Source organism: Notothenia rossii, assembly GCF_949606895.1.
Source record: "Notothenia rossii genome assembly, chromosome: 3".
Lineage (NCBI taxonomy): Eukaryota > Metazoa > Chordata > Actinopteri > Perciformes > Nototheniidae > Notothenia > Notothenia rossii.
Window position 1 is genome coordinate 73,329,524 of NC_136901.1, and position 12,319 is coordinate 73,341,842.

Sequence of the window (12,319 nt, forward strand, 5' to 3'; positions counted from 1 at the left end):
ACCAAATTGCAACTGAAGTAATCTATCTACGGTCACGTTTCACATTGAACATGTGCTCTTTTATTAAATAAACTAAACGCCTATGTTATTTATCCAATGTGCATGTTTCAGTGTCTCCACGCCTTGCGGATTCACATTCTCCCTCCGCTCTGTTTCTGAAGGGCGCCCACACACACACACACACACACACACGCGAATGCACACACTCACAATCAGAGACAATAGCGGAGGAAAGGAGGAGAAGAACAGCTCTGCTGTCTGCCCGTTTGTGTCCCCCCCCCAGTTTCAAATTCGTTTATTATTATTTTTTAACCGCAAGCTGTTATCGTCACGGGAGAAGGACACAAACAGCCTGCCCAGGTGAACGCGCGCGACAACGAACGGGGCGTGCGCATTCTAAAAATAGCTCACAGATGGTGAGCAGGTACCGCGGTTTTGAACTACAGTATTGAATTTGACAGAAAACAACAATGAAACGCCAGCAGAAGAATAGTCTAATGAGTTGGGTGAAAAAAAAGACAGGAGATGTGAGTTGGTTTAATCAGTAAATTAGCTCAGGATAATTGGATGTTCTGTCTACACCTGTTGATGTGAGGATGCAGGATTTGCTAGCTTGATGCTACCGGCATTTAGCGGCAGTGACTCAACAAATTGCCACTTAAAATGTATCGTCAGCAATGTATGACAAGCAGACTGCTTGTTTAATGTTAGACTCACACCAATAGCTCAATATGATCATAACACGATTGCTTTCACATCAGAGATCAGATGAGGTGGAGCTGTTCCAGCAATAAAGTACAGTGTAACACTGTACATTATTCCTTTTTAATGTACTTTGTTACTGTACGATATCAATAACAATAATCCACAGCTCCTCTCTGCTCCAGAGGATTAAAAAAATTCGGGTGCCCCGAAACATTTTTTCGGGGTACCCGAGCAGCACCCTGCCAAGGCAGTAAACCTAGGGGAAACACTGGAATGCATCCCTCAAGGTTCTGGGTTTGTTGCATACACACGGCTTACTCTCAAAATGTGAGTCCATCAACCTTTTAACTCATTTTATTGTTTGTATCTTGTAATTCAAACATGCCAAAGAAACACAACAGAAAATGACATACATTCCCTTTTTGAGCTTGTTTTGAAGAATTAGCTATCAGCATGTTCTCACATTTCAGTGAGAGAAAGTCGCCCTTTCGGTTTCTGTTGCAGTTTTGGTTTTATGTGAATACTTAGTGTAAAAGAAAATCACTATATAGTAAATGCTGATTATGTTCCTGTATTGATGTTGTATTCTCTCTATGAAGTTTAGCAATGTAAGCATAATCCCAGAAATTAGGGGAAGGAATACTTGCTAAGAGAAATACTCGTGACAGTGTTTACAGAAAGTTCATGACTGATGTGAGAAAATCATCTAGATTGTGGCAAGTCTGCATGTATCCTAACTGTTACAGTTGTAAGTCACATTTAATTTTTTCATTGTCTGAACCCACGTGTATAATGTAAGTACACAATTGTTGATAGTCTCATTCTGCAATCCAACAAATATTTTAAGTTACAAAATAAATCTACAGCTTTTTAGTTGTAAATATTTTGAGGTGGCTAGTACCGACCACACATCTATGGGAGTGATCGAAGAGGAAGTTCTTTGCTGGGTTACTAAACATCCAGCAGACCCGAATGTTTACTCAGCAACAGTAAATGTCCCTTGAGTAACCCAGACTTTCTTTCTTCATCAGTATTCTATTTAAGGGCATACTTTTGGAATTTAAAATAATGATTATATATCTTTAATGTTGTGTTTATGCAGGCTGACAATAGAAGGTAGCGCTAATTTTCACTGAGTTTAGTTATTTTGTAATGTTTTCTATTGCAATAAATGTATTTCCACATTTTACTGTATAATCTCTTTTGATGCCAACCTGCTCATCCAGTTAAGTAGTTTAGAGTTTTAATCTTTAAAACTTCATAAATTATCTTCTGTCCGTATCAAGAGTGATAACAAACAGAAGGACAGAGTATCTTCATTTGGCCTCTGTCTAGTCATCAAAAAGAAACAGTGTACCACTAGGATAAGGAACCAAAACCACAGAGAAGGAAATGGCTCTTTCTACATCCCTCTTCTGCCAGCAAAGTTGTTTGTGTGAGCATTTCAAGGACGGCATCATGTGATATGGAAGGATTTCAAAGCAGAAACCGCACTGTGGTTTTGTTCAGTGTCGTGGAGCAGGTGGACCGTATCCTCAAATTGATAGAGACAAGGAGAGTAAAATGTTTTCTTTAGGCAGAAGTCTCCTCTTTTGTCTACTCCTAGGTAAGAAAGTCATGAAAATGCACATTTATTCATTTATAATATATTTGTTTACTTAATAAGGTTCCATTCTGCCTTCCCAGGTTGTGTATCTGCAGAGAGCATCATAGCCACGGTGGGGGAAGATGTAACTTTGATATGCAATTATGATGCCAAGTACTACGGCAAGCTTCCTGCATGCTGGGGTCGAGGAGCCATCCCTAGCCGTGGCTGTGACAATGAGGTGATCAAGGCAGACGGGACCACGGTGACCAGCAGACTGTCGGAACGGTACCTGCTCAAGGGTGATATTGGTGAGGGCGATGTGTCGCTCACCATCAGGCAGGTGGAGGAGGGCGACTCCGGGATGTATGGATGCCGTGTGGAAATACCTGGCTGGTTCAATGATCACAAACACCAGTTGACTCTGACTGTGGTGGCAGGTGAGACCCACAGGCAGACATTATGATCTCTGTGGGGAGTATGTTAGTATCAGTTGCTCACAACTTCTAAGAGACCAAGGCAACATAACAATGTTTTCATTTAAGTCTTGATATATCACTTGAGTCTCACTATTTTAGACTTCTTGTTACAACACTGTTTAGCATTTAACTAAGTTTGTACTTCTTTTCAGTACGCCCTAATGCCCCGAAGGTAGAGATAAGAGAGGTGAAGCCGAGAACTGTCACTGTCCGCTGGAGCCCTGTGTTTGATGGCGGCAAACCTATTGAATCCTACTTGATTGATCTATACATCATAGAGTGTAAAGGAAGCACAATAAAAGTATCTCAATATTAATAGAATTTGGAAATTTCACAGCTAATTCTATCTTTTGAAATATATGTCCCTGTTGCCCAGTATCCTCTAGACAGACAACTGAAGTCTATAATCCTAAACTGACTCAGCTGACTTTGGCGGAATTGCGACCGGCCAAGGCCTACGACCTCCGTATGTTTGCTATCAACAGTGTGGGCAGGAGCGACACCAGCAATGTTCTGACATTCACAACGAAAGAAGCAGGTATGGTTCACTCATATTTATTGTTTTCAGAAATATTTTGAGATGTGTAGGACTCAAATCAGTTTTGATGGATGACTTGTTCAAATGTGCAGCACCAGAGGGTCCTCCCCTGGATATGCAGCTGGAGCCCCTCTCTTCCTACACCATCAAAGTCACGTGGAAGGTAAATCTTTTAAACATTTTTAGCGTATGGATTCAAAAACCTTCTCCAAAGGTTATTAGATTTTTTATTTAAAGGCTTCTCTACATGGCTTACCTTTAACCCAGCAAGTTATTGTGTTGGGAATATTTCATTCATGTTTATCAGGGGTGTCCAAACTACGGCCCGGGGGCCAAATGCGGCCCGCGGACCATTTTGAATCGGCCCTTAGCAAATTCAAAAAGTATAATGAATAGGAAGTATAATGAACTTCTGCTTCTCTTATATTTTACTACTTAAATATATATGTTCAAATATATTAAACTGTATTCATGTTTTTTCTAACAGCCTTTTCAAGTATCAAAAATAATTTGCCTACATTGGATAGATTTTTCCAACTTATAACTGAATTTATGAGGCAATATACCTCTAGTGAGTGGCCAAGCCCTTCGTACATTTGTCTGTATGTGGCCCTCGGTGAAAAAGGTTTGGACACCCCTGATGTATATGATATATTTAAAAAGAAAGGGAGTGTAAAATACTTTATTACCCTTTTTTCTCGTCCAGCCTCCGAGGCCCGAGCTAAGAAACGGGGTTCTTCGGAGTTACAGCATCAGCTACAGAGAGTACGACCCTGCAGGCCGACAGTTTAAAAGGTGGCAGCACTTGAGTGTGCCGGCCACACGGGAACTAGAGAGCGTCGTCCTCAGCAACCTGAAGCCTTCTGCCAGATATGGCGTGATTATACAGGCCAAAAACGACGCAGGAATAGGACCTGCTTCAAATGCCCCTCTCTGCTCCACTCTGGATGAGGGTAAGATGGGTCACATGAGAGGATAACAAAATATGACTTATATTTAATCATTCTTATCATCCCAGTTTCGATATTAATACAAATGTTTCTCTTTAAAATTCACAAATCTTCTACAGTGTCAACTATCAAGTCTTCTTCCACTGCTGCCACATGGATAACAGGTATGTGTTATTGGCTGAAGTATTTATCAACATTTTGAGAGCTATATAAATAACTTGAAATAAAATATATTTTAATAATTGTTTTTTTACTATGTCCTAAGCTGACACAACTTCCACAGTTCAGAGTGTTCCTGCTGCCACTGTTTGGGGAGGAAGCACCCCAGGCATCACATCAGGTATTATACCTATAGTATAGTAATTTATTTAGCCACAATTCATCCAATTTAACTTTATTTAAAGGTCACCTATTATGCAAAATCCACTTTTTCATGTATTTTATACATAAACATGTGTCCCCTCTGTGTAAGGAGATTCTGAAAGTTTCAGGAAAAAAGATTTGCTCACTTTTTGTCCTGGTCCATTTATATAAAAACCTGTCTGAAAATGAGCTGATCAGGCTTGTGTAACCATTAGCCAATCACCAACCAAGGTAACCCCCCCCCCCCCCCCCACCTGAATCACCTAAATCTCCTCCCAGAGCACCATTGTGTTCTTTTTAACCAAATTTCTCTCAGAGGGGCGTGGGGAGGGGCTCCTTATTTTCATCTAAAGTAGCAGACAGAGAATCAGCACTTTCGAAACAGAGGGGTTTATGGGATGCTACAATGCACAATCTGTTTGGTATTTGGAGCCAAATACAAACAAACACTTCAGAGACATGTTTGTATATATCTGAGACGTATAATATATTGATGAAAAATTGTTTAAAAGGGGACCTTTAAATGTAGGTCTTCCAAAGTCTCTGAGGAAAAATGCCCAAATTCAAGTTAGATCTCAATGTGCTGTCAAAGTGTCACTTAAGTGTATATTCATTTATGACAGCTGTGTTTTGTTAAATGCAATGATCATTACAATCTATATGCAGAAGAAACATTTTCAAATTCACAAAATAAACTAAGCTGTATATAAAAAAACTTTGCTGCATGTCTCTAGCGCCCCCGGACCCCCCGGTGGTTGAGTTAAAGGAGGTCAGAGACAATACATTTTCCATTTTATGGACCCCCGGCTTTGAAGGAGAAACTCCCATCACTGGCTATTACCTGGAGTCCAAATCAGCTAACGGTAAGAGGCATTTCTAATGGAATAAAAAAAGACTTGCTTCTTCCCTGTAACTGTAAAAGCTGAATTGACATTGCCGCTCTAATCCCGCTGGTTATGTTATGTTAAATCTTATTTTCTTCACAGCCTCCTGGGATTACATAAAGACAGTTATTGACTTCAGCCCTAACCAGACAGACGCCACAATAATAGAGATGATTCCCTCCACATTCAACATCCGCATGTTTGCCAAGAATAGTTTGGCCACCAGTGGAGCCAGCAACGTCCTCACCATCACCACTGGAGAAGGAGGTATCACGTTTTTCTGAATTGTTTCATTTGTTTAAATGACTGTTTTTGTGTTTTGTCTTTTATTGTATGTTACTGTGGTACACCATCAAAAGGAACCATACTTGGTTATCACAATAGTTTTTAAAATAATGATGAGTTATGATTATATTACTCGAGCTTTAATTGTATACTGTAGCACCTTTCATACAAGAAATGCAGCCCAAGGTTCTCCACAATAAGATATCATTGAGAAAACACAGAATGTCATTATTAATGGGAAATAAGATGGAAAATCTAACAATTTGATATAAATTTAAAAAGAAAATGAAATAGAATACACAAAATACATGAAATGAGATGAGACGGTAAATCCCTGTGAAAAAGAAAACTAATATTTAAATCTATACTCATATTTTGCATCATAATGTTCTTCAATTAACACTGTGATACATATTGCATATATATTGCATATTGCATTCTCAAGTGATGCATTTGGTTGAAAAGTTCAAGCAGTGGCCCTTACTCGCACTCTCAGATTTGTTCCTTGATAGCATTTTAGTTTTTGCATATTCGGCAGTTTTCTGAAAAACACGCTCTTAGCTAATTTCCTTTGTGGGTGTCTGACAGGTCGTCAGAGGGGTGATGTCCTTACCACCATTTCTACTGACACTCATGCTGCTGTAAGTATGAAAACAATCATTATTGTTTTCTTTCGATATTAAGAAATAGCACGGCTGTGTTAAATTAATAAATTTGCTGATAGTGACAAACCCACTGAGGGTTGGCCTCTTGTAGCGCATTGTTTTTTATTTATAGCATACAGTACATTTACTCTGTGTGTGAGACTGAGATTCAACAGTGGTGGAACAAAGACTTATTTAGTAAAAGTAGTAATAGAACCAATGTAGAAATAAAGTTAGTCCTGCATTCAAAATGTATCTTTGGTTGGTCCATTTTCAGAAAAGGATATGTCACATAACTGGATTATAATTATTGATGCATCAATGTAAACACCAATAATGTTGCTGGTAAAGCTAGGGCTAATTCCAGTTCATCTATATACTGCCTTGTGGAGCAATCATGTTTAATAATAGCTATACGTTGATTTGTATATATATATATCTGAATTTCCAAACTAATCATTACGATTTTGTTAAGTAAAAAGTATTTCTCCCTGAAATGTGTACTCAAGTAAATTACAAGTACCGCACACACAAGCACAGTAAGAAGGTCTACATTCAAAGTATTACGTCACTTTTCACCTCTGCTCATCATCCCCTGCTGTAGGCAGTTTAAACATAAAAATAAATCCACAAAAAGTGAAAATAATGCTTTATTTGTCAGGTTTGAGTAAAGACCAAAAAAGAACTTCAAGAAAGAGGCAGCCAGAAATGTCTCTCCAAATTAAAGTTAATATTTCTGTTTATCAACAGGGTGGGAAATTGGGCAATTGTTTTTCTAACTAGCTAAAAACAACATTAGCTGGTGACTGTTAGCTTGTTTTGATGTTCTGCCCCCTAGAGGGTTACATCTGTTCATGCCATTTAATTATTACAAGATATATAATGTGCAGTTTATGAAAGAATGAACTTATTGAACCCCCTCTGTAGGCGAGCGTTGACAAGAGTAAAGGTGGTCACCTAGCAGCCATCGCAGTGCCAGTGGTGCTGGTGCTGTTGGTTGTTGGCATGGTAACAACATGGAAGCTTCTCCGTGAGTATTCCGAACAGTGTAAACTAAACCCATCCGAAAGGTTTTCCTTCTTTATTCTGAATCTTATATTTTCTATTCATAAAGGAATAAAACAGAAAAAAGGCAACCTGAACATGTGAGTGGTTTGCAGTATGTGACACATTTCTATAGCAAAATAAGCCACTTAAAGATAACCTGCTTTATTGACAATACCTTTCTCTTGTGTGCAGGTGGCTGACCAATGGAGCGCTTCGTTACAGAGGCGCGGAGCCACTTCAAGAGCTGTGAATCTCTAAACATCCTCCAAAATGAGGCTTTATCTTACAGGACATTTGAATACATTTGCTAAATAGAATTGTTTATATATATATGTATTTGTTATGGTATTGAGGAAAGAAATTATATCTACTACAAATGTATGTGTGCTAAGTTGATTCATATTAACCAAAATAAAAAAATAATCAAATGTGTTAATCATTAAATAAACTTTAATCACAACATTAACGCAAATGGACTTTTACTTTCAAACCTTCCTTGCACTTTTTGCATTACTTTATTAGTCATTTTGGTTATTTTTTTCTTTCTCATTTTAACACAATATCGGCTATTTGATTGCATAAAACTCAACTGAAATCAAAGGACTTGTTATATTTGTATGTGACTTTATGTGTAAAGAATTGATACCACATCTTTGCTGTTTTTGCTTTACGCTATAAATATAGCCTAGTAAATTACCAAAGTCATCAACATGTACTTTATTGTATCGAGTTAAACATTGTGTGTCATGTAGAAAAATGAACACATCAGATTACAAGCTGTAACGGATGTATCAACTCTCAGCTTGTTCAGTTAAAAAAAACAAGGTTTAGCAAACACAATATTTTTATGCAAATAATAGTTCATAATAGTAATGGAAAACCTTTGGATCAAAACATAAAAAACCGTTTATGTTCACAACCACTGACCGTATCCATACACGACCACCAGAGGGAGCCAGAGTCATACGAGTGAGATGCTCTAAAGCCGCTGCCTCACTCAGATCTCACCTCCTCATCGTCAGTCCTCCTCAGGGACGGGTACCACAGCCAGCTGGATTTCCATCCATCTGTCCTGTAAATCTCTTAATTGTTCTAATTAAGGAGATGAAGAAGAGGAGGAGATCCGATACCTCTGTGGAGCTTTGAGGCAGCTGCCTGCAAGCGAGTCTGTTACTAATGGGGGATCACAGGGGGATACCCGAGCTGGTGTCTCAGAGGGGACAACATGGCACAATAGGGGATGTATATATGAATAAATGGGTGTTTAAAATGGGCTTCCACTTCCTTTTTCCTTGTTTATACTTTTTGAAGGATGTATGTGACTTACTGAAGAAGGAACAGTGGTTTTTGTTGCTTCTGTATTCACATGCTAAAGTGGTACACTTCCTGAGGAGTTGAATGCTTTTCTGCTGTAGTGTAAATATGTCTTGATTATTCTTTTGCAGTGGTAACCTATCACAAAGTCGGAGTGCTGACACACAAAGCCACAGTGCCCTGTGTGACTGCGGCCTGTAAACACAAGTCCACCACATCCCTCCTCTCTGGACACGCTCTCATTTCTGGACCCCTCACTTCCCCTGTCCGCTGCCCTCCTCCCTCTTTCTTCTGCCTCCTCACTCTGGCTTTGTGTACACAAACACTTTACTCCATCTCCACACCTCTCCATCTTCTTCTCCTTTCATCCATCTTTCTTTCTGCTCATGCCCTGCTGATTACACTGCGTAGCGCTTACATAAACAGAGGAAAAGAGGCAAGGAAGGTTGTGGGGAGCACTGGTTGAGGGACTTTGATGAGGCCCCTTTGATTGGCCACATAGCCAAATTCTAGTTTACCTCCCAGCCACCTCCACCCCCACTTTTCCTGGTTCCCCCTGAGAAAGACCTTCTACCCGTAAATCACACAAGGCAGCAAACTAGTTTACAACACAACAAGTTGGGAACACAAATGGAAACAGCTGATCTCAATTAACAATTTGTGTCACTGTCCCAACAACTTTGTCACGTCATCCGCAGGATGGCTCCTCCACCCTCTTCAAACATCTTCTACTGAGGCCAAACATCCATTAAGGCAACAACATAATCACACGAGCCAGAGCTGTGTCGGCTGTATCTGGTAAAGGCTTCAGTGTGCGACTCCAGGTGGGAGATTGAGGAAGGAGGAGGGGAGTGTATGGTCATAATAATGGCAGTATTAGCAGTGGGGACATAGTTAGTACTGTAATAAATCATGCGCTATGGTTGTGACCACATCAAGGCACCAGAACTCAGGAAGTGGAGACCCTGAATGTACAACACACACCAAAGGCTGAGCTCAACAGGAGGGGCTGGTCTCCAGGCCTCCTTGCCCCAAAACGGATGCACGGCCCTGGGCCTAAGGAGCCTCCAGATGTTGGCCCTTCTGGAGCTCCTTATGAATTTGGCTAACAGCAGATGAGGGTATGGAACAGGACAGAAATAAAAGGGCAGTTTGTGAAAGCATGCCGGTGTATGGCCTATTTGGTGATGAAAGGCAAGTAATTGAATCAAGTCTGCATTTGAACCCACAGCAAACTACGGCAGCTCTAAGGGAACTTTTCATCTTGTTTAAGCAGCAGCATGCTTATGTGCGAATAAAAACAAGTAGCAATCCTAAAATGCCTTTCTGCTGGAAATAACATCAGAGGTTACACTGACTAAGAACAAACTTGGATGATCTCAAAATCACAAAGAGTGCCCTTCATTCGTAATGAGAACTGACAGTGCATTTATGTGTGTGTTGATGTGATCTGATTAGCCAACCTGAGCCAGATGGAAAGCAGCGCACATGTTTGAAGGTCAGACATAACAGTTACCATGGAGACATCACCAAGTAGACCAAGTAAACCAAGTACAATGTTACACTGCACTGTCGCTCCCCCCGGGGGACCTGCATCAACCCGTGTGTGTGTGTGTCCAGTATAAGAGCATTTTTCTGACAATTTATAATAATCAGTCTGCATTATGCTTTTATAACTCTACTGTACAAAGGATATACAATTAAGATTTCTTACCGCTCCTTAACATTTACAAAAATACTCGCAACACTTTTTCTAAAGAAATCGACCTGCCTTGTGTTGTGGAGACATCACCAATTTAATAACAATTAATTTATTAAATTGTACCTGCATGCTTATCAACTAAAAGCTTTTGTATGTAAAACGATAGTTACGTATGTAACTACGGTTCTATGAATCCTGGATGACCGCCAGAGGCGGTGCTTTAGCACTGAATATCTTCTGTCTCGCGCATGCGTTGGTCGAATATTTATATCAACAAAGTCACGTGGGACCTCGTATGACCCCGGAAGACATAAGTTCCGGTGTTGTCAACGAGTTCAGTCCTCTGGAATCTTCTCGCAGAAACACGAGATTCCGAGTGACCCAGAACTCTGGCGGTCATCCAGGATTCATAGAACCGTAGTTACATACGTAACTATCGTTCTATTTCATCCTTACTGACCGCCAGAGGCGGTGCTTTAGCACTTGATGACCTATACCAACAGAGTCACGAGGAATTCTGAACACTCACCTTATAAGGATGGCGGACTCTGTAGGAGGACCACACCCAGCGGGTGAGGGGCGGCAACATTCACCCTGTAGTATCTGGTGAATGTGCTCGGGGATGCCCATGTGGCCGCGGCACATATGTCCTCCAAGGGCACACCTCTCAAGGTCGCCCAAGACGTGGAGACACTCCTGGTAGAGTGGCCCTTTACTCTGGGTGGCAGGGGACGGTCATTCGCCTTGTGTGCTTGGGCGATGACATCCACGATCCAGTGGGATAAGCGCTGTTTTGAGAGCGCACAGCCCCTTCTAGGACCACCGTAACACAAAAAGAGCTGTTCGGACTGACGTATGCCTACGGTAGTCTGGACATAAGCTCTGAGGGCCCGCACCGGGCACAGGAGTCTTGACCTCTCTTCCCCCTCCCCTGGTGGGTGGTCAAACCGTGCCAGCTGGATGGGCCGATTACAATGAGAGCGTGCCAGCACTTTAGGGAGGAACACTGTGTTTGGCCTAGGGTGACACCTGAGCCATCTGAGTTCCACCTCAGACACGAGCTGTTCACGGACAAGGCCTGAAGCTCACTTACACGCTTTGCTGAGGTGATGGCAAGAAGGAAAGCGGCCTTAGTTGAGAGCCACTTCAGTTCTGCCTTTAACAAGGGTTCAAAAGGCGGTGAGCATAGGGCCTCAACTACCAAGGGCAGGTCCCATGTAGGAGCCCTTGGGATATTCGGGGGGCGAAGTCTCAGAGCTCCCCTTAAGAAAAGGGATACCAGCCTATGGCTCCCCACTGCACTAGTATCCGCCCTTGCATGCTTAGCTGATATGGCAGCCACGTACACCCTGACGGTAGCGGGACGCCGGCCGTCGTCCAGGAGGGACTGCAGGAACTCAAGGATAGTAGGCACCGAGCAATGTACTGGGTCCTCATTTCGCCCTCGGCACCAGTCGGAAAACAGCTTCCACCTGTTTTCGTACTGCCTACGAGTAGATGGTGCCCTAGCATTGAGAATAGTCCTCCTGACAGGCTCTATGCAGTCGCTCAGTAGTGGTTCGGGCCCTCCAGTGGCCATACCCACAGCTGGAGGCGGCAGGGGTCGGGGTGCCACATCCGACCCTCCAGCTGAGACAAGAGGTCCATCCTGTTGGGGAGACGCCAAGGCGTCCCGCAACAGAGTCTGTGCAGCAGGGAGAACCAAGTCCTGGCTGGCCAGAAGGGGGCCACCAGAAGAAGCTTGTGGCCCTGATGAAGCACTCTGAGGAGTGTTGGTAGGATCAGAGGAAGGGGTGGATAGGCATAGAGAAGACACCCTGGCC

General features: G+C 41.9%; 1 protein-coding gene across 1 annotated transcript; it reads left to right on the forward strand.

Annotated features, from left to right (window-relative positions):
• Positions 1–618: 618 nt before the first annotated feature.
• LOC307032463 (protein sidekick-2-like) lies at positions 619–7,940 on the forward strand. The gene is made up of 14 exons (XM_079670443.1): positions 619–2,311; positions 2,392–2,730; positions 2,922–3,050; positions 3,146–3,307; positions 3,400–3,470; positions 4,014–4,260; positions 4,377–4,421; positions 4,523–4,597; positions 5,355–5,483; positions 5,607–5,771; positions 6,378–6,430; positions 7,361–7,463; positions 7,548–7,578; positions 7,673–7,940. Exons 1-14 carry the CDS (start codon positions 2,269–2,271, stop codon positions 7,728–7,730), a joined length of 1,650 nt encoding a protein of 549 aa, XP_079526569.1. The 5' UTR covers positions 619–2,268; the 3' UTR covers positions 7,731–7,940.
• Positions 7,941–12,319: the final 4,379 nt, after the last annotated feature.